Source organism: Pelecanus crispus, chromosome 1 (genome assembly GCF_030463565.1).
Source record: "Pelecanus crispus isolate bPelCri1 chromosome 1, bPelCri1.pri, whole genome shotgun sequence".
In the NCBI taxonomy this organism is placed as follows: Eukaryota; Metazoa; Chordata; class Aves; order Pelecaniformes; family Pelecanidae; genus Pelecanus; species Pelecanus crispus.
Window position 1 is genome coordinate 78,537,400 of NC_134643.1, and position 27,590 is coordinate 78,564,989.

Below are 27,590 nucleotides of genomic sequence, written 5' to 3' on the forward strand. Positions count from 1 at the left end.
TGTGAGGGGTGCCCAAGGAAGAGGCAATAGCTGACCCTTTACTGGACAGCAGTTGCATCTTAACTCATGTTATTTTTCCTGGAATAATGTATGTTAAAAGAGATTGTCCCAGAGTAAACCATTATCCAGTATTATAAAACTCCACAAGGCTTCAGTTTGGTGTTATCGGAAGTGACAAGCACTTGGAGAAGTCATTTAATCATCTAAGCAAAGTTACAAATAGATATGAGTAAATAGGGTGTGTGGGAGTAAAGATTTAAGCATGAATAATATTTACAGTAACTAAAGATAACATTAGTAATGTACCCACAAATAGAAGTATATATTTATATATTTATATATTGTACTTAATTAGATGCTCTATTAACAGAAAGAAAAACAAGACTACTACTGTTGTTGTTCATTTCTCACCTATCCTATTGTAAATGCCTTCAAAGGGACCGACTGATGTATGGAAATCCAGAGCTAAATCTGTTTTATGAAGTAACTGACAGTGGCAAACCTCTGAAGAAGTTTAGAAGAGGACAGATAAAAACATTAGGATGTTAGGGCATGGGACTCAATCTTATGTAATTCATAAAACAAAATTATACATCTGTTTGGTTTTTTTTTCTTTCTTCTTTTTTTCCTTTCGATTTCTACTTGGACAGAGGTTCCACTAATCCACAAATGAGAAATCATAGAATAACAAAATTTAGATTGTTTTGTTTTCTTCTAAAGATTCAAATATAAACTTCAAGTGCAATTCAAAATCCAAGTATTATTTATACTACATACTTCTTTCTACAACAGAACTTCTCTGCAGGTAGTTTAATCAGATGTGAATAGATTCCTTCTTTGCTTTGACAAAAGTTATTGTTGATGAAAAATAAAAAGCTAGAAAGAATATTTTCTACATAATGTAATTTCAAATGGAAAGTGAAGACACACTAGTGCAGACACAAATTTGGATCTTCAACTAGACGCACTCAGGGATGCACAATTTTTTTATAGTAAAAATCCCATTCAGAACATTGGCTTTTAACGATTATAAAACCTTATAGGTATTCTTCAATATACAATTGAAAACAAAGACTGCAAAAAAGAGCCTTCAAATTAGCAAATGTTTCTACTATGGAGGAAAGACAATATTTGACAGAAATGCAAAGTAACCAAAAATGTAATACCGCTAGACTATTTGTATGGTCGTAGAAATCTGGAAACTTTTGATCGCAGTAGCTTTATAAATGATCTTGGAAACATCTCTTTTGACTCTTGTGCTGTGTACTTGAAATAGTTTTGTGGGTGTGCCAGAACATCAAAGAGAGCTTTAATCAGTTTCTTGTCCTATGGGAGACAACATATATATTAGATAAAAATAGGGTTTGGATTTCATGTCTGCACAGCTTTCAAAATTAACGAACAACAATCAGGTTTTTTCTGCAAAACTTGATTCCGAGTAAAGCAGTGTAAGGGAACTACTCCATGTTGCTGTGGAATTTCATGCTGATGAATCTTTCTACTGTCCCGGATGTTTTTTTGCAATTAGTGTTTCTGGAAGGTCCTCAGCTGAGAGGGTAGCAGCTGGGTTAACCACAAACCAGCTGCAGAAGTTAGGCATTAGAATTGCAAACTGCCTCTGACTGCCCTTCCAGCCTGTTTCACGCTGTTGTCCAGGGCCTTCTTGTTCCCACGAACAAGAGAGAAGGCCGGTCTTCAGTGCTGCTGAGCTCTTTAAGGACCTTCAGCAGAAGGACCTTGGTAAAGCCTCAGTTCAGAGCCTCAACTGAGCCTGTGCCTGACTGCATACACTGGAGCTGGGACCTGTGCGACCTCAAAACTCTAGTGAGAGAATACTGGCAGGGCCGGGGCACAGATGGCCTGGGGAGCTGGCTGTTAATCAGTTCCTGTCCTTCCAAGCCGTACATTTACACGGCTGAATTTTGCCTTCTGAACAGCCTTTTTTCAGTTTTAATTAGTTAGTTAGTTATAGGTGGCAGCCCAGCAGCCTTCCTCTGCAATTCTCTCCAATGCGTTGCTTGTGCCTTTGGAAAACCATTTCATGGACAGCTTACAATGCTACATTATGGTTATGTCTTGTTGAGGCAGGACAGTGATTTAGGTGAATACATTTTTTAATGCACAGGAAATTCTAACTTAATGACTCATTTAAACACATGCCAGACAGAGGCTGAAGAAGGCTCTTCAAACAATAGGTTCTTATTCTTGGTTGACTAATTGTTCTAACGTACAATCACGTTACCATACATTTCATTTAGTTCCTGATTCAGCGAAGGACGTACGCACGTGCTCAGCCCAGCTGAGCTACTGATTTTGTGCTGCTCCAAATAACAGCACAAACCTCAGAAGACAGAGAATTTAATTTGGGGTCATACTTGAGGTTTAAATATTATGACCCAATCAGGGTAATGCGAATTACCTTGGGAAAATATTTAGTAAAAGGAATTCTTGGTTAGCCTCAGATAAAGCAGAATTTTCTTACCTTTAGAATTTCTTGATGGTTTTCTGATGCATATAATCGTCCATCTCGAACAATGTCTTCTATGAGTTGTTGGTAATCCTCTGCAAAGTAAAGATCAGTTGAGTGACTGTTTGTGACAGCCTTTGGGAGGATAATAGCCAGACATTAGCTAGACCTCCTCTTCAAGGCAAAGCTGACAAATTTAGTATCCAGTTAATTATTCAGTGTCTCTCAAGCTGCTGTAGTCTAATCTAATCACATTAAAATTCTGTACTGCTTTAGAAGAGTAATTTTGAATTATCCATATAAATACTAACTTAGCCCCAGAAAACTGCTCCCTCCAGATAATAATGCTTTATTATCTGCATTCTAGAGGTGAAGAAACAGGACCAGGGATATGAAATAACCGTCAAAGGTTATACGTGAAGTCAGCAGCACAGCCAGGGACAGATCTTTGTCTTCTGTCCTGAACACAGCTCTGATTTTGATTCCTGAATAACCAACTTAATACAGATTTTCTCATCATTCACAAAATTGCACTGGTGTTTGGAAAAGAGATGGACTAACAGCTGCCAAAGGTATCACAGAAAAGTCTTTGTTTTGTTAAAACAGAAATCATCCCAAAGTCCAAAATATACAGTTTAATGCATAATTTATATGACAAGCCAGACTGTTTTAAAACGTGGATTTATGAAAGTGGTTACTGAAAGGGTATTTCCTTTTGCATCATTGTTTTTCTCTGTTGGACTTGTGATTTTATTAATTGATGATTTTCAAAATTGTGTGGGTTACCAGTAGGACTTGATGAAGGGGCTTCCTAAAATGCACAGTGGTTAATGGTATTCTCATATGATAAATGCCAATTACAAGGAGTCTCGTTGAATTCAGTGGTATAAGGATTAAGTTTAAAGAATTCTGTGTACCTTGCTGTCCATACTTAAAGTATTAGAAAAAGTAATAAAAATAAAATTCGGTATTATTTCAAAGTCTTTGCAACTGGTTTTAAAGTAATTCACTGGATTAAAAATGAGTTACATCAAGTTTTCCTCATTCTTCTCTCCCTGTAATCAGTGCAAGAGAGATTCTAAAGGACAATTTTCTGTAATTCAGATATAACACAAAGATGGAAAACAATCCCATTCTCACCATCGTAAGTCACATAGGGGACCTGAAATCCTTTGCCACTGTTTCCTTCATTTGACTTGAACTGAATCCAGAGCTTCCTCGATCTTGAGGTAAATGCAATAGGTCTCTCGTAAGTCTGACATGTTTCATATGTAGTAATTGAAGTAGGAGAAGCTAGAAAGAAGGTTAAGGAAATAAATGTTCTTTATAAAGTATCTTTTTGCACCCTTCCTGATCTAGAGGTCAGAAATGTCATATTGACAAGACACTTCTCAGCCGACATATTCCTGAAAGCAGAAGTTTTTTGTGATAAAAGGGATGTAGTCTTTATCTGTCTCTAAGGAGAAGTAAGTTTTTCCACAAAGGTAACAGGAACGCCTCTGTCCCATAGCAAGATGCTTAAGTAGACAGTGAGGTGCCAGAGATAATTTCTGACATTTATAAAATTACTATCAGTATTACTTGTTTTGTGTACTACTGTAGCATTGAATTCAAGGGTTCCCATATGCTGGGCCCAGAGAGGTAAGAACAAGTCAGCTGCACCCCAGGCAGACACGGTGCCCAGCTCCTTATATGCCCAGTTTGGGGGGTTCATCTGGTAGCAATAAACCACTTATCAGAATGTAATAGCCTGGTGTAGTGATTCTGACCAAAAGACCATTGCACATGAGGAGTCAGTGATCCACAGAACAGTTACCCGGGGTATGGCCAGGCCTGTGCTGTGCTGCACGTCCAGCGTGGCCCTCAGGCCTGTGTTGTGCCGCACAAACCCCATGGCTGCAGGATAACCTCAGCCAGCTCCTCGTAACGAGAGGAACTTGCAGGCAGCTCCCACTTGGTACCGGTGGTGATGCTACTGCATGGCCTTCCCTTTATGTAAAAGTGCAGCAAGAAGTGTTCATGAGAACATTGTTTCTGTTTGACAGTAGAAATGATAAATAGAATTGTTTCCTTGTAAGAAAATCCTGTAATAGCTTGAATGACTGAAAGGGCAAAATCTCTTCTATGGACAGGGTCTGCCCAGCACGCTGCTTGTGAATCAGAGGCCTGTTCAACGCTACACCGTCTTATCATTCCTGCCATCTAAAGGGATGTAAGATTATCTAGGCTGTGCTCTCCTTATAACGATAACTCTAATAAATAGCATTTAAAATGATGCCTTACAGAGCCTCAGTGCCTTTCTTGCTGGGATCATAATGGACCAGCACCTCCCAGTGCAAAACACCCAGCTGCAGGTTTGAAAAGAAAATGTCATTTATCTATACTGAAACACAGCTAATAGCTGGGAACCGGAAAAGACCCCCATTTGCCCCTAACATAAGTAACAGATGGAGGGTGCAGAATGCCTTCAAATCATTATGAATGTATCATGAGGCTGCTCTAAGTTGAAATGAATTTCAAAAGGAAAAAATAGCTTCTTACCTAGTTCAAAAAAACCACTCCGTAGCCACAGGGTGGCTAGGGAGGATAGCCACAGGATAATTAGGGAAAATAACAAGTGTAACCTAGAAGCTGAACTTGCTAGGGCTGATTCAACATTCACCAAAGTTAACAAAAACAGACCTTTTGAACTGAATGGGATTTGGATTCTTGAAATGCAAAAAAGTGGATCTAATTGTAACTCCGGAACTGCCATCGGTTTTTCCACAGTAACGTTAGCAGCTCACCGTACATGAACTATGATAAATATTAGCTAGATCTACTTTTATGATGCCAAACATACAGTGATCGCAAATCACAGTTCTGAAAAACTGCCCTCATTTTCTAGTGGTGGTGTTTTGGTACTGTTATTGGTACTGAAGTGGAAGTCAGACTTTTCCCTGATGTGCCTGGCTTTACTCACTGTTGGAATCACAGTCTGGGATTAGAAGGACAACTGATCTGTTTTGCTACAGTAAGTGCTTTGCTTTTAAAAAAACTGATCTGGACAGATATAATTTCCTTCCATCTACAGTAAGCAGGTTTCTTCTTTGGATATATAGAGATGTCAAAACAAGCCCTCAAGGATAAAAAGTGGTGAAAATTGTTTTAGCAAATAAAATACACTATTTTAGCATGTAAAATATGCTGTTTTAAACAAAGCTCCGTATAGACAATTGCCTTTCGGGTTTGGTGCTTCTTGGAGATTTAGCAACAGATCACCAGAAGCTGGATGCCTACATAGGACTGAAGGAAGAGTGCATCGCATTGGTGTCTTAACTTCAGAAGCTGTTGAATTAACTTCATAATCAAAGACACAACGCACCCCCCACTCCCATAAAATTGGGAAAAATTTGGATTTCTTGAGGGTGTCAGGTGTACCATCCTGTGTCACTGCACAGATTTAGCAAGAACTGCAGCATGTGTACACTTGCGAAGGGTAAGTGAGAGCACAATTTGTACAGGTGACAGGAGACAGCTCTCCCAATATAACTTAGCATAGCTTTGTTGACTTCTAGAGTGGCAGTGATTTATCCCACATGATAATTGGGCCAGACAGAAGCCCATTAACTGCTTTGTGATTCAGCCAAGACACTTGAATAATTAATATCACTCTGTTAATTGTTATTGGTAGAGTGTTCTGTTTTAACTTGCTGTGCCAGTTCATTCAACAATCCTTTTTCAAATACCGGATAGATGAAGACAGTCGCCCCTTCAATATGAACTTTCCACTCAGTCAGTTTGCAATAAATATTTATATAACCCATGTCTGGTAACTTACCACTTTTTCTCATTACTAAAACATCACCGCATTCATCTTCAATTGGGAGAAATATCTCAGGTACTACAATGAGTATTCTCCTCTTTGGGGGTGGATTTATGTTCCAAATGCATTCAACATTAGCTGGGTAGTCTCCAGGATAGTTGGGTGATTCAATGTAGCCGGTATAATCCCCAAGTTCTCCTCCACAGTGCTGGTCTGTGGAGAAACATGAATTAGCACTTGTGGTAGCCGATTAGCTAATTTGAGGTGTTTTTCTAGATCTGTCAAGAGCAAGTCTAAACTCCTCCTTGTGGCTTTAGAAACGCATACATTCTCCAGCTGCCTCTTTGTTTAGCATGGAAAACCTTTAAAGGAATAATTGATCTGCAGGGCTGCTCCAACTGATTTGCAAAACCTTAATCTCCGGTGTATAAACTGATACAACGCTTCATTCGGGCTGCTTTAACGTTTGATTAAGAAACGAACACAGCTAAGTAAACACGACCCCATTGTGGAGATGGTTACCACTGAGACCATGCTGACATGCAGAAGGTATTCTGGTTTAGCTTCACCTGTTTTTTAACTGGATTTAGCTGAATGAGCGTGATGATCCTCATAGCCAACCTTATCTTGATTACAGATCTGCCTTGCTTTATCTTAGATTAAACCAGTTAATAAAGAACCTCGTTGACAGATCAGTTTAACTTTCTGAATTTTCAAAACTCCTATTGAATTTATCACAGAAGCCTGATTCAGTAAGTTACTTAGGCTTGATCTCTCCAGGCCTACTCACACACATAAAAATAGATATATGTTTAAAGATTTTGCTTAATCCAAGCCTCAAAGATCAGAAAAGGCCAGAAACTGGCTTGGAAACAGGGAGCATCTAAGACAGTGAGGTGACAAGGATGTCTTTATTTTATAGGAAAATCATCAAACTTGTTCAAATTCCTTACAAATATCTAATTTACTCAAATTACATTAGAAATTATGAAAGCCTTCAAAGACACATGGCACATAATCAGAATAAAAACTTAGGATAGACTTGCACGTGAATAGTTAGTTTAGATGACATTATCTAATCATTATAGAGACATTCTCTTAAATTAGCATGGTAGAGATGAAAAAAATTGCTTGCCTAAAAGAATCAGTTGTTCACAAAAGATCAAATAAAATTGCACTAGAATCCTTGGGGATATTTAAAATGGTAATTGAAGATTGGAGGCTGAGTACTGCAAAAAAGCCTTTGAGAAGATTTCACTGTCATGAGCAATTACCTGGCAATTGCAGTATGCATGACCATATCTCCTACTATTTTACAATTATTATAAAATGGCAGTTACTCTGATAGAAGATACTGCGCTCTACAGAGACATGGAGGAATATGCATCACCGCAAGACAACTTACAGGATCTGGGAAACCAAAAGCTCTGTTTAACTCATAGCTGGCACTCTGCCAAATTACATTACTGCTAAAACAATCATATGCATCAAGTGGTACTTTTCCGGGTTTTTTTCTCATTGTTTTCCCAATTTTTACTATTCCCTCTGGCAGTAGATATATGCTAACTAGGAAATACAGAACTGAAGTCCAGCCTGACAGATGGAACCTTCAAGCTGCAGTTCAGATCTGAAGATAGCCTTCATCTCACAACTAATATAAATGCAACTTACTTTTGCAGTGTGTAACATTAGTGGAGCCATCGAAATCTGTACTTGTGTTCCCAGGGCAGGTGATGCAGTAGTTTTGACCAAACTCAGGCTGGTACGTTCCCACAGGGCATCGGATACATCTGTGTGTTGTGGAGTTGTAGTAGTGTCCAGGAGAACAATGAACTGTAAGGCATGAGGTGTATTATTTTCAGAAAGTAGCATCTTCAGAGCAGACAGAACTTTCCTCTACCCTGGACACACCTCATGATCCCTGTTCTGCAATATACTTATTAGGCCATAAAAGGCAAAAAAGACACTAACTCCCTCTATTTCCCATTACAAAGAACCTTCTAACTAGAATTATGTTCCAAAGACTAAGGCTAAACCCTTACAACTAGCAACACGAGCTATGTATGTCTCTCACTGTACTGAATACAGTGGCTTCCAATGAGTTTGTAATAAATGGAAACTGATGCATATCTACCTCAACAATAAAAATGCCTTGCACAATAGCAAGAGAGAGGTTTTCATTAGCGTCTGTTTGCCAGTGCCAGCATGTCGTTCCAATAACTAAACCAAAATGCATTTGGGCAGATTCCTTCTTCAGCGTTTGCACTGGAAGTTGACGTTATGGAACACGCAATGTGTTGCACGCTTACAGTTTCTGCCTAGCCCATTAATAATCAATCCTTAACTTCATATAATTTCTGCAGGGTTTAGTTTTTCTAATTTGGTAAATAAAAATATACAAGACACGAAGGCTAAAGCATGTTCTAATGCAAGTTTGTCTTATTTCTTGCCATGCAGTGGGGCTGATTCACTTACCAGTTGCAGCGCTGACTCTGTACCTGCCTTTGGTAAATTCCAAAGAAAACCATAAAGCCTGTTCAGTCTCTGCAACCTCTGGAATTCGTTCCTAGTTTACAGATTTCCTGACCATTTAATTTAATCACACCCCCCGTTTCTACATGCAGTGACTATGTTTGTTTTGAAGCCTTTCAAAGCCCCTTGGCATTGAAGATTACAAACAAAAGGGCAAGCAGCAGGAATATGAATCGTGGAAAGATTTTAAATTCACCTTTCGTTTCACAGTCTTGAAAGGAAACAGCACCTTCATACTTGGTCACAAGCCCACCGCCACATGGAAAGCAGAGGGTGCGTCCTGGTTCAGGCTGGTATGTACCAAGAGGACAGACTCTACAAGGTTTAAAACCATCTGAAGAATAGTGCCCAGGAGAACACTGCCCTAGAAATTGAAAATTATCATCTGTATTAGTGAGCCAGCTTTTCTGGACAAAGTACAAAACCCACCAGTAGTTAGCAATGCTTTCTTTAACTTAAACATGTGACATTAAGACAGCTGTAGATCAAATTCTAATCTTAACTGCTGATTTTGTATTGTTCCTGTGACTGCTTCCTAAAAACACCAGCAGTAAATACAACTAGTTTCTAATAAGCTCTTTGCTACCTATGTGTCTGTGTGGTTTTTTTTCTTTTTTTCCCAGCAAGGGCTCTACTAACATGTTGTTAGAATACTTTGTACTTTCACCAAGTCTGAGAATTTCAAAGCACTTTGTAGGAAAAAATGAAACTTTGCACCGTACCTGTGAAGCAAGTAATTGTTTTTTTTTTTTTTATATCTCCATTGTATAGATACGGAAACAGTAGATCATGGGATTTACCAGACCAGATGGGACCAGTTCAGCACCTGTCTATGAGAATAGCTGACACCAGCAGCTTTCCAGAAAACTAGTGCTTGTCAGAAGCTCTTCTGCCAGAAAATGGTGACATGTGTAAAGCAAAGCACTTTGTGAATTAGCCTACTGACAGATACAAGGTAGTTTCAGAAATTGCTCTCCAAGCAGTTTCTGATAGGCATTTGTTTGGCTTGGTTCTTGCTAGCTTGAGTACTTTCCTCTTGACAACCTACCTGAGAACCAAGATGTCAAGTTTTTCAATATTATGGCATTAATGCCTATCTTCACACCACTCCAACCTGGGAGACCAGCACTTTGAGATGTTAGGTGTTCCCCAAGGATGCCTAATCCCAATACTTTGTAATTTAGCTTCTCTGAGAACTGAACAGCAGGCAGAAACAACTGGCTTGAAAACCTGAAAGTACTGAGAGCTCTTGGTGGGGTTGGGGTCTCTTAAGAATCGTGATACTTGCTGGGAAATGTTGGGGGCATCCAGCATCTTGGGTACTTGGCACTTAGGATGAACCAGAGATCCTGAGTGAAAGCAAAGTTCAAGTTCTGTCCCCACAAAAGTCAAACTCCTGTGGACACCTGTGGGACCAGGATCTCTGGGATTTAGTTGTGCTTCCATCCCAGCTGGCTGGAATATGACTGTACAAGCTGGCTGTTGTGACGCAGACCTCTGAGAAATATTATGATATTACTCATTTGAAGACAATTCTGCTATTGTTTTTGTAGCAAAACTGATCCATCTGGTCTGGTCCAACTGGTCACTGGACTTTAACATGAAAGCTGTTAATGAAGAGTGGATTTGTTAGTGTGAAAATTAAGTACTTGTGAAGCATGGCTTACAGACATCCTTTCAAAGAAGAGGCACAGTTGGGTTTTAATACTGCTAAATACCTGATGCTTTCAGCACTAGTATGTCCCAGTCCTTACTTGTATATAAGAACGCGCTAACTTGCTCCCTTCTTCCCTTCTGTATTGAAATTGCCAACAAAATCAATCTATCTGAGGTGATTTCCCTGAGAAATGCCCCAAATGACTACGTTTCCCCAATTGTGTTTTGACCTTATACCTGCATGGATCACATGTAACTGAAGTATCAGCATCTTATTCACTTGCAGCTACAACACAGAGTTCTACGCAATAGGTACTTAAAATCTCTTACATATTTGTTGTATGTGCCTCACCTGTAGAGGTAAGGATTTCAGTCATAGCTTATTTGTTACTACACAGGCATTACTGCTCCAGAAGATATGATGCAAAAATAACTATTGATTATAGGTGGTGAGTACATTTCTAACAAAATCTGTGTTCATCAAAATAGATTGTTTCATCACACATGCTGACACATTTTATGGAGACATACTGATTTTGATAAAGTCTTTGACAGGGAGGTTTATGCAGTCCAAAGCATATTCTCTCTTGCTACTTTCAGAGAAAGAGAAAAGGGGAGAGTTGAGCAGAAAAACAGACTGTTGTGATCTGACCACAAACATTTTGAGACAGATCCACTCTGAAAAAATGAGGAGGGTTTCTTTCTGTTGTTGTGCAGAACATTAATTCAAACACAAGCCTCGAAACAAAAGTCTTTTTCCTCTAGTTGTTGTGCTGCTTAGGTCAGTATACTATATTCAACCTTTATAAACTCAGATTTTATTTTGATTATCTATTCTTGTTGGATTTTGGCTAAATACAAGTCAATATAACAAAGACGCACAAGCATTTCAAGAATTTTTCTGTGATAGTTCCTTCATACAGTGAATCAGCAAAATCTACCATATATTTGGACTGGAGACACTAGAACTACGTTTTTATTCAGTGGATGGGGAAAAAGCGGCAGTTTCTCAAGTGTCATTCATGTGGTTCGCTCTAGATACCCTTGAAGAAAGCATCAATGTAAATTACATGGATGAGTTTTAAAGTTGGAACTTGTGTAGCAGATGATAGGACAGATTGCTTTCTAAGTCAAATGATGTATCTGCTATAAACTAGATTTTGCTCATCTGTAATGAAATAAGGTAAAGAAAATAATTAACAGTTGTGTCTTAAAACCTTATCTTGATCAAGTTACAGTAGAAGCATTAACAAACGCAACTTCACAGCTCTCTTCTGAAACCAGGTATTATCATCACTATAATCTAATTTACGTATCATGAAGTTGAGTCAGCGATGCTACATCACTTGCCAAAAGCTACAGTGAATTCAAGCAGCGTTGAAACTTGCAATCATTAGCTCTGAGTCCAAGTTACAGATTCCTGCAGCATAAGTATCCCACAATTATGATTGCTGCCGATTAGACCAGGTAAACTGCATCTCATGCAAAACAATAAATCAGCAGGTTCATTAGACTCACCAATACCAGTCCAAAGTCATCCATCCCTTTGGCTCACAATATACCTGATGAGTCCTTACAAGTCGAGGTATGCCCAGATTCCATACCTGACTTGAAGCAAAGTGCTTTGCTTGGCTTGCTCATTTCCATACAATAACTCACATTGCCGCAGCAGGTCCCATCTTCTTGTCGGCAATGTCAGCGGATGGAACAAGCCAAAACATTTTGTGTCTTGCTTGTAAGTGCACAGATTTCTTCTGTTACCTTTACAAGACAGAAGTGTGGAAGGCTCCCCCTTCTTTTAGCCTCCATGCCTCACAGGCTGTGTGGCAACACCTAATCCTTTTATAATCAAATTAAACTTGCCTCCACATTCTGACACGTTCCGGGCGCCTGCTACTCCCTGTCCATCGTTACTTGGGCAAGGCTCACAGGTAAGTTGACCTTCTGTGTCTTGGTATGTTCCTGGTGAGCAAGGAACGCACTGATTATGTTCTCCGCTATAAAAGGTGCCCGTGCTGCAGGTAACTGAGAAGAGAAAAGGGGAATCTACATAAGGACTTTCATCTTGATCACAGCATTTGCCTTTATATCAAACATTTAAAGAAGATGGATCTCTTTGGCCCCAGTATTATAGTGGCATATGTTTTGCACATGTTAGTTCAGGATCCTCACCTGATGTAAACAGGCCCATCTCCACTGCTGTCTAGGTCAATTTACATCAGGGCAAGGTCCTCCTTCTATCGTTTAAGCCATTACATGGTATTGCACGGCACTGAAGCGTTTATCAGACATATGTTGTTAATAAAGCTGATGCAGTCTTAAACCAGTATGTTGCAGTTTAATTAAGACAGTGGTGCATAATTTATGGGAAGTGACGTGAATTTTTAGTTTCCTCTAGGTGCAGTTATGTGTTGGTTTTATGGAAGACGACTACAAAAAGTCTGTCGCCTGAGATCAGTTCTAGGGAATTCTGAGGGCAATGTATCCCATGTAATATTTTATGTCTCTTGACACTCAGATACCCCAACTGGAAAGCATTTTAAATATAGGTATGAATCCACATGCTCTTCTTGCTGCAACAAAGCACATATCTGCATTAAATGTTTTTCTCTGCTGGATATAGGTAGTTAAAATGTATGGGTTTCTAGACACTAATAGCAACAGTCTTTCAATACAGTTTCTAAATCACTGTTCCTGTATGATGAAAACAGCCTCTGAACCCACTCATTAGAGGCAGCTATGAGATCTGCACTTAACTATTGCTTTTTGCTTGTAAATTACTTGGTGTCTAAAAGAAGCTGGAAAAATAGATATGCTGATTTTGAAAAGATGACTAAGTGATGAGAAAGCTTGCAGTGCTGAGAACTGTCATTAATAGGTTTGCACTAGCACCTTGCCCCCAGTAAAGCACTAGAGCCTGATAACCTCAGAAAAGGCTTAAAGAAATTAGGTATTTTACATAAAGTTAAAATAGATTTCTATAGTTCTTTTTTTTTTTTTATTGGACCTCTTGAGTGGTAAATATGAATATATCCATGGGTCATGGATTATTTGGTGGTGAGGAGTGTGAGAGAGGCGATATAAAACTAAATACACAGCATCTAGGCAAACACCATTTTATTGGTTTACAGAACTGTAATTACGTTTTCATCAGATGCTGGGAGCAACTGGGAACTAATCGCCAACATTGCCTTGTGGCAGGCCTTGATACATACCAGCTGACAGCATGGGAATGTATGCATATATATGCTGCTTTTGTTTTCCTGCAGTCATTTAATGAACTCCCTTCAAAGTCTTATGGACCGTCAGCAGCTCATGCACATATCGAAATCGGCTGTTATCTCATAGATTTCCTGCCTGGCTCACTAGGCACAAGTTAATTTTGGATTGCTTGTTTTGGGGGATATGGCTGAATAGAGTTGTTGGGACTTACCGCATTTTCCATCCTGCAGCACTTGCCCTGTACTGCAAGCTTCATGCCCTTCAGTAGCTTTAGCTGGCTTCTGAGCCACTTCATATTCTGTCCCAGAAAACTGAATGTAAAATTGCTGTTTATTAATAGATTTCCTCAATGTTTTGATTGCAGTTTGCAGCTTCTGCTCCATCCTTTTCCGAACACAGTCAATGTTACAGGTGTCTAGATGGGAAATGATAAGAAAACTAGAAGCAATTGAGATTCATGTTTCAGAAGAAGCGCTTAACAAAAAGCTTAGCCGGCGTTGCACTGTGACACCTCTGTTTCCTTCACTGTCTTCTCCATATAAATTGTAGAAGCAGCTCACTGTATTCAAAATCAGGCCTTTTAAAGGGAGAAGACAGTACACTGAGGTCCATCAAACAGTTTCGCAGCCTGTAAGTGCACACTGAGTGCTGATAATCTCTGACATTAAGAAATCTGGTTATACTGAGCACACAGGGAGAGGGCTGCAGAAAGCATCAATCTAGCCAGCAAAATAAGTTAGCACTGTGCAGGAGCGCTGTATTCTGTTGTACAGCGTAACAGGGACTGGTGCTTTGTGCACTGCTAGAGGAATGGTGAATTACCACTGCATGGTATTTCCGGATGTGTGTTCAGTCTGCCACCACTAATGTTTCTGAATTTTCCCTGCCCATGCTTTACTCAGTTGATTAGGAATTCTCCCCACTTCCCTGACCAAAATATCAGTGACACAAAGAAAGGTGCTTTCTGGCACGATTACTGATTACCTCACTTGGCTAGTGAGGTACCCCTCATGGGTTAAGAAACCTGCCTTTGAGGACTGACATGTTTATAGAATTCAGCCCACATTTTCTTTGGCTAGATTTTATAGCATAATATTCCATCTCATGAATAACTTGAAGCAATTCTTCTTCCTGAAGTTTGTTATGAAAACGCGAATTTACCAAATATGTGATAAAAATGTTTGATTCTCATACTGAAGTTTCAGCAACTTACATTTTAGAGGATATTTTTATCATCATTGTTGCACAACTATCTAATCCTTACATTCCCTGTGCACCAATTAGCACTTCTGCTGTTTAAAGAAATCAGACTAAATTAAAGTACATGACTTAACTTGAGGCTTTGAAGGAATTTTGCTGCAGGTTCAATCTTTGTTCCTTTGGCTTAATTTCATACCTGATTCCTTTCAATTAAATCTCTGAAACTTTGTATTTGGAAAGGCTGTTGAATGAGGCTTGTGCTAAAAGGTTTGCATGGCAGAGTCATGAAATAGCATCAAACAGATTCTAGCAACACACCGAGGAACTGAATTCTGATTTCTCTCCACAGACAGATCTTTCACAAACCTGAGACTTCTTCTGACTTCATCTCCACTTCAAATTCTGTGGTGATATGGGACACTTCTTTGGACGGTGACTTGCGGCCTCGGCGTTTCTTCTTGGAGGAATCGCACTTGAGATTCACAAAGGTCACCTGGCAGTTGTCTGTACAAGGGAATTGACCTCCTTTGCATAAGAGAAGCAACATAGAAAAGAAATCAAGTAGCAAGGTAGCAAGTGACAGGCTGATAAGCGATATCTCAGCTGGGTTATCATGAGTGCAGCGACAGGCTTCATAACATTTCACATGCATTGTTAGACACCTCCTCTGTGCAATTTTGGGTTTGCTCATTTTGCTAGTGAATGCAGGGGGCAAAAATACAGTGCGGTGATGCTAAGCTGCACAGTGGTACCTCTATTGCCTATAATTTCCTGTCTCTTTTCTGCATAAGGATTAGAAAGCGCTTTACAGAAATTAGTTAAGATCAGCAATACTATATACAGTCATTTGATGGTTAAACAAAGCAAGAGAGTAAATTTTCGTAAATTTATGAGAGCAGCAGGCCTGGGACTAAAGCATAGCAGTAGGGGCCTCCAGAAACTACCAGCTGGTGTTCCATCTCTTTCAGCAATGACAATCACCAGATATCAAAGGTTTTAAAAGCCTCTGATTGGGAGGTTACGAAAATACATTGGAAGGCTTTATCTGAGGGGAAATCATAGAATCATTTAGGTTGGAAAATAAAAAAAAAAAAGATCATAGAGTCCAACTGTTAACCTAACACTGCCAAGTCTACCACTAAACCACGTCCCTAAGCACCACATCTACATGTCTTTTAAATACCTCCAGGGATGGTGACTCAACCACTTCCCTGGGCAGCCTGTTCCAATGCTTAATGACCCTTCTGGTGAAGAAATTTTTCCCAAAATCCAATCTAAACCTCCCCTGGCACAACTTGAGGCCATCTCCTCTCATCCTATCACAAGCCAGAGGAACTAAATGCCCTCTTATTATGTGTAACCACTGAGGAGAAAGGCTACTATCCACTGGGACTCAATCATATAAGCATTCTCTCCCTATATAAAGAAAGCTATGTGAAAAACATCCTTTTTGTGATAGGCGATGGACCTTCCAGGTCAGGGAGGAATTTCTAGCACTCAAGCCACCAGAAGGATTTCATTCCACATGTCTGGTTGTATGATATAATCTTACTGTTAGACCCAGAAGTTCAGATGACATAACAAACACAAAGCAAAGCAAGCAAAGGCCAAGGAAATGCATCCAAGAAATACATTCCCATGGTGACTGTATAGACCAAAACCCACAACTTCTATGACTTTAAAAATGAGTCCAATAATCACATCATATTAAAAGAAGACAATACATAAGGACAAGGTAAGCATCTTGACAACTGAGACTTGTTTTAAGCCAATACTTGGAAAATTAGAGAGATGAATGTCTACATTGCAGGCTAAAGATGAAATATGAGTCTAAACTTTAAAAATAAAATCTTTAAACCATTAACATTTTTTTAGGATAGCTATTTTTACTCTTCTCTGTTCAGGGTTCATATATGACTCCTCACTCACTAGCAAAAGTGGCGGTAAAATGGATTCACAACAGAGATTATATCACCAGCAGACGGTTGCTGTAAGCTAAGTTGCTTTAAGCAACAATATGAACTGTTGCAATTACACCAATACTGTGTATTAAAATCCAGAAAATGTTGAGTTAATATTAAATTTAAATGAACTCCAAATATTTTAAGCTGTGGAAATGCACAGCAATAACACCCAAACACTCTTTAATTGTCCCTGTCATGATATCAAGGGGATGGAGGACAAGAAATAAATATAATGAAGATCTGTTAAATACATATCACTTTTAAATCTTTTTTGTTCAACTCTAAAAGTGATATTCAAAGCTAAACCCATACCTAGTCATACCGAGTTTTAAAAACGTGATTACTTTGATTCAGCCACACAAACTTATTTTTTATTTCAGATTTTTGGTAATTATGTCTAAATCTTCTAAATATTTTTTCTAACATTATAACTACTCACTCCAAAATAACAAAAGATCCAAGGCTGTGTAACATCAGATTTTGATTATAACTTCCCCGCTTAGGGGTTGTCTTTGCCGCTGCAATGGGACACTAATCCAGCATAAAGCAAATAAATAATAGCTTTTGGGTTTTTTTATAAACCTCATTTGGGAAAATTAAACCAAACCAACATTGTTTCATGTAACTTTGCATTGGTCATAACTTATTGTCTCAGGATATTTCTGGCATTACCAATGCCAGAAAAAGGATCAGCTTAATTTCAAACTCATGTACTTATGAACAAAGATTTTTCAAAGCAACTGGTGACATTTCAGCACTGTCAGATCCAAACCCAAGGCACTGTTCAAGAGTGTGAACCTTGGCCTGAACCCAAATTCAGATCCAAACATGAAAACCAGTACTTTTTTTCTGTCTGCTGTGTGAAAACAAAATACACAAACAAGCAAGCAAACAAACAATTAGAATGCTGTTTACATGTTAGAAGAAACCACATACCTAAAACAGCTTGCTTCCCTGAATCTTTCGTTTTTTCTTTGCTGCGAGGCCGTAAATGGCACTTTGCATCTTTAATTTTAAAACGAGCTTTCTGCTTGATTGGAGGGGCTAATGAATCTGTTGATGTAAAGTAAAAGAGCTATCATTTGGGATGCAGAAGAAATGAAGTTTGAAACTTCTTTTTTTAAAAAGACTCAAAAGTCTTCTTGTGACATAGAAAAGAGACAGCCCAAGAGTTACACACCTTGTACACGAGGATCCATTTCTGTAAGTTCATTTTTTTGCATAAGCACTTACTCTTGAGACCATAAAGCTCAATGAATTTGCTAGTATTGCACATGCTCTGCACATACGTTTGCCCTCCAGCACGCCTGCACATCTTGGTGGAATTCAGGTGAATTTGTCTTTTACTATGAAAAAGGTTAACTCCTACATTTTTTGTCTGCCTCTCTGTCTGTGACTTCCAGTGTTACTTGGCTGTAGTTCTGCTCTTGCTAATGCCAACCAGGAATAAGATTAATTTAGTGGAGCTACGCTGTTGGCAGTTGAAAACCATCCAAAGGAAACGTCTTTATTTGACTGCAGTCTATGGCTTGCAAGCTTTATTCTTCAGCTTTAAATACAAGCCAGTTATGCCTTATGACTTTAAAGGCTGTTATACAGCCATGCACTGCTTAGAAAATGTAGCTGCTGGCTGAGTTCCTCCCAAAGTCCATGGTGGAAAAGGCTGGGCCGTCACCTGCCAGCCGCTGCGGGCTGCCCATGGGATGCCGAGCAGGTGGAGGGTGGTCACAAGTAAATGCCACAACATGGGTCCCTCTTTCCTTGGGAGGGCCTGGCTGAACCAGGACTACAGAGGTAGCCTGCCCCTGTGCCACAGGCAGCCACACCTGCTGCCGCGTTACCTTACTCACAGCGTCATACCTCCGAACGCATTCCAAATATTTAAGAAATTCGTGGTTAGAGAACTGGCAAATTGGAGAGATGTACAGCAGGTAATGATACATAAAGTGGGCTGACCCTTCCCACTGCTGGATGCTGTTTCAGCTGCTTCTAATTTTGCCAGACTTCAACCATTCTGAGCTGAACTATTTTTTATGCTGAGTATCAGCTTTATGACATATTTTGAAACATCTCTGCAAAAATAATACAGCCATTTCGGAGAACAAGATGAATGAAACACAGTATGTGCTCATGAAAGTCTCATAACCTTTTTATTGGGAATCCCCAGGATTCCCAATAGGAGGATCCGTGCTCCTAAGGAAGGACTTCGCAGGTGAGGGCTGGGACCCACCGTAGCCTGCTGTTGTGCCACTGATGGGCCCCTCTGGCTCACTTCTAAGTCTGGGAAGAAATGCCATTTTGGTGTGCTCGCCATTGCCTTGCTGGACTATGGAAAGCAAAGTATTCTAAATATTTCTCCTTATTGAGTATCTCTCAAACCTCCACCACTCCTATACTGACCTACCAACACAGTGCCACACTGGAGGGCAACTAAGCACACTCCAGCCCTCAAGGATACGCTGCAGAAAAGCGAGTGTGCACATGATGAAACACAGGCTACCTTAATTCTGGCCTTGTGTAACTTGAGAGCTGTATGTCTTGCACCTCCCCAATGGTCTGGAGGACCTCATCACCTACCTCCTAGATGCCAAGGCCCGGATGAGGAGGAGAGCACCTACCTGCGCAGCTGGGCAGGGTTGCGTTGCGTTTCTGCTGAGCCTTGCCTTGCTGGATGGGAACGCCACAGCTCAGCGTGTAGCTGTTCTCCGAATCTGCAGGGCAGAACACAATCAGCACATGTGGCAACAGCCTCACAAAGTATCTGCTCCCCTCATCACCCCCAGCATTAACGTTCGGTGCTTGAACAAACTTACTGCTAAATAAGGAGACATGTTAAGTGCTGAACTTGGATTTAAATGGCTGAAATAGTTTGCCAAAGGCTACCACGCTTCACAGTGTTGACTACAAGTTTTGTTTCTTCCAGCACTGAAATGTTAGATTTTATAAACAATTTGGCATGAGGTTGGCTGTAAATAATTCCTTGGTGCACAAGTATAAAATATTTTGTGCTTGTCCATGGCAGACTCCTTATGCTTTGATCATCTCTATAATTGAAAAAATAAACCACGTACTTTAGTAACAATTTTAGCTTCAGACTCTGGCAGAATTTATTGGCAGAAACAAAAAAATAACATACTTAGAACCATAACAGGGTTTACATACTGCACAGATAAAACTGTGTATTGGTGCATACAAATTAGATAAATGCACAGTTCCAGTAATCTCTGCTAAACTGAAAATAAAGTGTGAACAGCTCTACTGCATATAATGCCAGGTCTAACATGAAAGGTAGACACCCTTGTGGAAAATAATCCTGTGTCAGAACCAGAACTTATATGAAAAAATCATAGCACCCCCCTGCCCCACCTGCCCTGCAAAGCTGTGCAGATGAAAATTACCTGTAGCAAATGGTAAAAGAAAAAAAAAAGGGGGGGGGGGGGGGGGAGGAAGATGAGATGCCTGAGTTTCTATAAACAACAATGCCTGTGTTTCTATAAATAACACTCAGCTGAACTATTACCAACAAAATTTATTAAAACCGAGCAACTGCCAGTAACTAATACAGAGATATTTTTTCCACACAGCCTCCTGAGCCAGATTTAGTTGTATCCATTTCGTACGAGACAGTAAGCCAGGTTTAAAGCTGTTGCTCTGTCATCCTTTGCTCCACTGCCTGAGCGGATGGAAGCTTTATGCTACCCTGGCTGGTGTGGGAGCTTGATCATGTGCTGCAGCAGCTGCAGCATTAAATTGCCCAGCATGTCCCGCTCCTCCTCTCCTGCCCTTGCCTCACATTGTGCTCACTGAGTTCCTCTCAAGGGAACCCTTGGCTTTGGGAGTCATTTTTGCTCCTGCTCAATCACACAATTACAGGGTATTTCAGGCCATGATGCAGAGTCCATCATTTTAAGCAGATGCCTGGATTGGCACAGGGGACTCTACTCATATTGAAAAACGTGTTACTAAAATTTAGCAGGAATCCACTGAAATCAACTGTTCAGTTTTCCCCCCACTTTTGCCATAGCAATTTAATATATTAAAAATTTTTCTTTTGCACCATCTGGTTAAGGTAGTTGTGTGTCTCAGATTTTTATTAAAATTTTTCCCCCCAAATGACATCTCAAATTAAACAACTAAGGGCCAAACCTCTAATGTAACTGACAGTCAGCTCTTCTTGTATTTAATGATGTTGCCCCAATTTAATTTATAATGATATTTTGCTCGTTTACATTTGTCCATAACAAAAACTGAATGCAAGAGTCATGAATACATTAGCAGAGGAAAAAAATCATCAAGTCACATTCTAGATGTAGGAGGACAAATATTTTGTACAAACCTGGAACAAAAAGAGTATTGGACGGGCATGACAGGAAGCAGCTCTCTATGCCTCCTGTCTTACTACACACTAGCTGAGCCTTGGGAGCTGGTTTGGCATTCGGGAGACATTTCACCATCTCTGAGGAGAGGAAAAAAAAAAAAAAAGAAAAATGAAAAAATCAGGCACTGCTCAACCCAGAACCTTGTGCATCCACTTGCTTACAGCGGTGAGGAAAGGTAGAAGTGGCAACAAAGCAAAATCACAGGCCCAGGCATTTCTGAAATAAGCACATAACAGGGAGAGAGTTATCTGGATCTTGAGCCTGGGCTTGGAAAGGAAACTCCTCCACATATGTAGACCTAAACTCTAGATCAGTCTTTCCCTCCTATCCTCCACTTTGGGACTGACTGTTCAGGTCCGGATCTGCACTCTGAAAGACAGGTGTCTCTCTAATTATGAGCACAATTCTGTGTGCACAACTTGATCACAGAAGCAACAGGTAATACTGACGACCTGACATGTCCTCTCCCCGCTTTTGGAGGTACAGCTCTCTGGTTTAACAGGTCAAGTACCACACGGCACACAGGAGTCACCCTCACAAAGATCTGTTTTAGATGACCACTAAAATGATATTTTCCACTTCTCACTCCAACTCTTGCAGACTTTTTAATTTCAGCTCCATGCTCTAGCTTCTGGAAGTAGAAGACTTCCCAGGCAGGCAGAGGTGAGGCAGGACATGCTGGGATGGAGATGGATAGTCCCACTGGTCCTTTCAGCCACTGCCGAAATGCCCCAAGCAATGCTAGGAGGGACACTGTGACACACATAGACATCAGCCATTTCTCATCAGTGCCCACTGCACAAGGCACATTGCGGCTCGTGCAATGGAAATACCCAGCTTCTCCTCTTGGCTTCATGGCAGGATGAAGACAGAGTATCCTGCAGGTCTCACAAGCTGCTCTTCGTATTTGGGTAAGGGATGGTTTGTGTTTTAGCTGAAACTACATAACGTTGTTACAAATTGTTGGACCAGTCTCTGCTTCACCCTGAGATGATGGTATGCCACTGATAATTATAATCCTGCATTTATTTTAATTGGACATCTTTTGGGACTGAGGTGTTACTTAGGAACGTCTCTCTCCACACAAACGACGAGGTTCATTCTCGGCTGCAGCCGGCAGGTGCCATCACTACCTGCACTGAGGCAGCCTCACCGCTTCCCTCCTTCCCCCAGAGATTTAACCTCTGCACTGACTGCTGGCCAAGTGCAGCTGGGCACCTCTTCAAGCAGATACTTCACACTGCATCAGCTGGTTAAATCTCAGCCAGGTGTCTGTAGAGCAGTTCTTGCTTCAGCCCTGTAAAAACACCTGTTCAGGTACATAAGCTTTTTCTCCGACTGGTCCTTGCTCTTTCTTCCAAACATGCTCACCCTACAAGATGGACTTGGCTGACTCGTTTTGCTCGTGGCTGACTGTGCTACTGCAAATGTCATTTTTCCTACCCCTCAGCTCACCACTGAACCACACCAAGGTAGGGGGGAGATCAGAGCTGCAGCATCCGAGTCCAGCAGGAAGCAGCCAGACTGGTTTGGGTCCACCAGGGTTTGGGAAGAGCCCAGTAAAGCTGGGATGAAGCAGACCAATTCAAATGTGGTAGCTGGAATAAGCCTTGCCTGGCTTGGCTTGAGTGCAGAGGAAGGGTCCCAACAGCTGCCAGCTGGGTTGTATTCCTGGCCTCACTAGTGGTCAAATATGAAAGATACAGGTCCCTTTAACACACCTGACATTTGCATCTCAAGTATGGGAATAATCATCTGCCACTTACCTCCCTCCTAAGGCCTTTTATGTTACTTCAGTGATGTTTTTAAAGAAATTATTTCTTTGGACTGAGGAGACAACACAAGCGCAAAGTGTCATTGCTGAACAAAAGAGGATTTTGTTACCGCAAGTGTCTCCAAATCATGTGCCATTCAGGATCACAAGATATCATTCTCCCCCTTTTTATTGTGCTTTTATAACAATGTAGAATGCAGTTTCCTCTAAACAATGTTGGTAATAAAGGCAGGCGATCAGCAGGGAGATGACACTCATTTTAAGCCTCGTTAAATTCATCAAATAAAGCAGTGTATATCAATAGAGAAGGGTGTTCTATTTTCCATCTTCCAGCTGAATATTACAAATAATGGAGAGAAATTTACAACTAGGAAAATATTCTCAATACAGTCTCTTACCATGGGACCAGCATTCTTGGTTGAGAGGGAATATAGCACAAAACTTCTGTGGTCTAACTATATACCAGACCTCAACAAATTTTAGTCCCTGCTAAACAAATTCCTTTCCAGAGGACTAACTGGTACATTGCAAGTGAGACCTAGTGGATAACTGAAAAAGAGTTAGCCATTTCTTACTGCTATAAGTACTTGTTCTCTATATAGCAATGAAGGTAATTTATGTAAAGATAAGTGGGAAGAATGAGGTACTAAGTTGTACGACAGTCAGTGGCAAAGGCTGAAACCCAACCTGACACCCCCTTCCCCCATCTTGACTATAAATTGCTTTCCATACTGCTGTATCCTTGTAAGTGGAAAAACGCCATAACTGTGTGATCATGCAAGAGGCCGGTGCCATGCGCTCTACTCAGACTATAGCACTTTCCTTCAATACTTGTAGGGATTCCCCCAAGTAATGTCCCCCTTTATTGTTTTGGTTTGCTCACAGTTAGGTATCAGGCATCAGCTCCAAATGTATCTATGAGAATCAAACAAACAAAACCAACCAAAACCCCACAACCTAAAGTTGACTATGCAAGACCTAAGGTATGCTATTCCCATTAAAAAATATGAAAATGGAATTAAAATCTCACAGAAGATACTTTGAATGGCTGTGGCCATGGCCAAAATTAGCTGTGCTTCAAATTAGACCCCAGTAAAAAAAAAAAGTCACCTACTTAAAGGATACACAAGAATGATGACTGGAACAGATATTCAGATTTGCCACAAAGTAAGTGGCCCTAGCAGCAAATGCCATCATTTTAGTGGTCTCAAGATTTGTGCTCATCACAGTTAGTATTTTTGACACAGCTACTGTCAGTGCTTTATATTAAACAGAATATCTTTGGTGATAACTTGAAAAATTGGGGTATGGTGCTCTGAATGTAGATAACCTGAATACCATGTGCTATTTGTAAACAGTTAAATATTTTTAATATTCTAAATGACTCTTAGAGGGAAGCAGAGTTATATCTGAGGTCATAGAGATGGATGTGAAAGGACAAAAAAAAAAGGAGAAAACGATAAAATACATAAAATAATAACGTAGGAAGACGTAGATTTGTGTGAACAAACTCATAAAATTAAAAAAAATAATTCAACACAAATAAAATCCAACATATTGCCCATTCTTTAATCCACCTGTAGTTATATACTAGTCCATGGATGACCAGGTACTAAAGGCTAAAATGAATCTGGGGATCTGTACTGTGAAAATGCAGCATCCCTCAGACAAAAACACGGGCTTTTCCACCCTCCTGGAGAACAGGAGCATCACCACAGTCATGTCTGAGTCAGTCTCCCACACTTACCAACGCAGTCCTTTTTATTCCAGTGCAGTTTCTTTCCAGGTGGACAGACACACTCATAGCTCCCCATTGTATTAAGACACCCATAGTCACAGCTACCATTGCTGATGCTGCATTCATCAATATCTGAAATGTAATTAAAGTTGAGAAGAGTATTAACTGTATGTGCACATGTATACCGTGCCCTAAGATATTATGTGCACAAGTATACCTGTTTTCTACTATATCTTTTATATTTCAGTCTTCATAAACATGTATAAATGCAGACAATACTCAAGTCAAACAATTTTGTGTACATTGAATGTATTTGTCCTTAGACACATACTTAGCTCCTACTCTTCCAGAGATTTATGCATATGATACAATTTACTTGCCAGAACTAGTTACACTGAAATTCTTGGAAGTACTCACAAGATACAAAACATGTTTGGAAGTCTCTGCAGCATCTGGACAATAAAGTATATTGCTTTATATGGAAAAATGTCAAAGGCATAAACATCTGTGAGATTCGATCACTTTTGCGTAACAGGAAGATAAATTCTCCATAGTGATTCACAGAGTTTGCTTTTAGAAATTATTCAGATGGAGAAAACTATGTATTTGATAGGAACCTAGCAGCTGAAGTGCAGTTTATTTAGTCTTCTACTCCTCAAATAAAAATGAAAGGTAAGAGTTTGCAGGAAGGCAAAGCAATTGCCAGATATTTAGCACTGATAGTTCACATAAAATCTTTCAACTTTAGATACATTAGAGAAGTATTTAGTTAATATGAGGTATAACCTTTTTGGTCTATGCAATCAGCATTTGTATACTTGTGCTGACGTAGCCAATCTCTCATCTCCTCTCCCCCCACCACCAGAAAGGATGTTTATCCATCATGCTCAACAGCAGCAGTGCTGCCATGTATTCACCTCTGCATCATGCTCAGACGCATTTGGGACACTAGATGGCACAGGCCAAAATTGTGATATGGCACCAGTGAACTATCAGTTGCGCATTGCTGCTCCAGGCTCTTTTATTTGCTGGTATAGCCATAACCTAAAAGCCCTTGTTATGGACCACAGCCCCGTTATTTTAGGTACTCTACTAACCTCAACAACAAGTGGTTTCTGCCCTTTGAGCGCAGCTACCCATCTGCTCGCTGAAACGGCAGCGTTACCATGATAGACTTTCACAAGGCTTGTAGGTTGTGCCATTTGACATATGCTCAAATGAGCTAGAACGACACCAAATCAACATAAGATACACTGAATTGCTAATACTCTGGCTTAACGAGAGGCCTCAAAATGTAACTGTAGAAGGAAAATGGTCACTTAATGTGTTTCTAAGGGAGGTCTGGCCGTAAAGGCTCACAGGCTGAGTGCCTAACTGCCTTTCCAAACCATGCCTGAGCCCAGGCTTGAGCTCCGATCGCCATGTGCTTGGCACTGTGTGAACCCATACGGTTTGCAGGAACATAGTCTGAGTTCAAGCCAGTTCTCCCCAGGCACCAGTTTTGGAGCCCAGCGACCCCATCTGAAGCCAGAGGGTGAGGTACAGGTAGGAGGTGGGGCTGATGAGGGATTGGGCTCAAGCATACACTTAGGCCCTGCACTGATTAAGAAATGCAGGCCAAGTCTTCCTCCGGCATCTTGGGGCACTTGATGGGAACATGACTATTTTCTGGGGCAGCTGCTGGAATCCAGAAACAGCTTTCTTTTTCTGATGCCTGTGTGGTTAAGCAAAAATCTAGAAAACGTGGAGTACGTGCATAGAAGAAACTGAGAAAGACACCCTAATATAACAGGCATGTTTCTAGAAAACATTATGATTTTTGAGTCAGAGTCAGGACTTCTGGGGCTCCTGGGTCAGCAGTTCCAAAAACTGATGAGGGAGATAGCCCCAGAAAAAACTTTTCCTGGGAAATTTTGTACACAGTAGCCAGGCTTCTGCTGAGTGCAACAGGGGGATCTGCTTGCTAACCCATATTTCAAAACACACGTTTAGTCCACAGCGCTCCTGCACTGAGCTCTAGCCAAACTATTCAAACACAAGCTCTTGCTGTCAAGTACCTCAGCCCAGAACCAAGCTCCTGAAGAAGCAGCCAAATTCCCAAAGGTGTTGAACAGTCCTGCCAATTCTACTGACTCTCCTAAGTCACCTAATGAGCCAATATATACTGCAAGCAGGGCTTTACATAAACAGGTGGTGTAAGCACTAGCACTGTCCTTCTAAAAGATTCCCTTATGATACACGACTTTTATTACAAGTGATGTCATGAAAAGGATCCCAGAAAGAGCAACAAGGGTTGCTCCTCCGCATGGAAGGCCCAGAACAAGGACACTGCAATGTAGTTTATTAATTACTAGTATAGGGGAAGCAAGATGGAGAGAAAGCTTATTAAGAAGCAAGCTTGCACCAAATGTTTTTGAAGGTTCTCATTATTTCTCCCTAGTTTTGACTTCTGCTCAATGCCACATGGATGGCAGCCAGGGTGAGTTATTTGATCCACTGTAAACATCACTCTCCAGGGGCTGACTAAAACTAATGACAGCCCTAAGCAGCAAAGCTCAGGGCCTGGACAAGTCTGGATTCAGCTAGGATTTTGGATCTGCCCATTATGGAAAAAAGCAGGAGGTTTGGATTTGGTTATGCTTTTGCCTGAAGTTCAGCACTGCGTGTTTCTAGTTAGAGTTTTGCTCCTACTTCCGTCTTACTTAAAAGACTGAAGCTGAACTGAGGCTGAAGATTATAAACTTTGAGGCTTTCCCTAAATTAATACATAAAGTCATTAAGGAAGTAACAATGAAACTGAAGATCAGCCTCTCCTCTCCACACCCCACATAGGTCCCCAAAACTTTCAGACTC

General features: G+C 40.4%; 1 protein-coding gene across 1 annotated transcript in view; it reads right to left on the reverse strand.

Annotated features, from left to right (window-relative positions):
- Positions 1 to 1,173: 1,173 nt before the first annotated feature.
- Positions 1,174 to 27,590, reverse strand: part of SCUBE1 (signal peptide, CUB domain and EGF like domain containing 1) — a 216,222-nt gene continuing 189,805 nt past the window's right edge. The window contains exons 11-23 of the mRNA XM_075709672.1: positions 24,747 to 24,869; positions 21,183 to 21,302; positions 19,465 to 19,557; positions 17,783 to 17,899; positions 15,249 to 15,407; positions 13,894 to 14,097; positions 12,324 to 12,485; positions 9,001 to 9,168; positions 7,944 to 8,105; positions 6,288 to 6,485; positions 3,608 to 3,760; positions 2,483 to 2,562; positions 1,174 to 1,326 (exon numbers count right to left, since the gene is read on the reverse strand). Of these exons, the coding sequence (XP_075565787.1) occupies positions 1,174 to 1,326; positions 2,483 to 2,562; positions 3,608 to 3,760; positions 6,288 to 6,485; positions 7,944 to 8,105; positions 9,001 to 9,168; positions 12,324 to 12,485; positions 13,894 to 14,097; positions 15,249 to 15,407; positions 17,783 to 17,899; positions 19,465 to 19,557; positions 21,183 to 21,302; positions 24,747 to 24,869 (1,892 nt within the window). The remainder of the gene's footprint in view (positions 1,327 to 2,482; positions 2,563 to 3,607; positions 3,761 to 6,287; positions 6,486 to 7,943; positions 8,106 to 9,000; positions 9,169 to 12,323; positions 12,486 to 13,893; positions 14,098 to 15,248; positions 15,408 to 17,782; positions 17,900 to 19,464; positions 19,558 to 21,182; positions 21,303 to 24,746; positions 24,870 to 27,590) is intronic.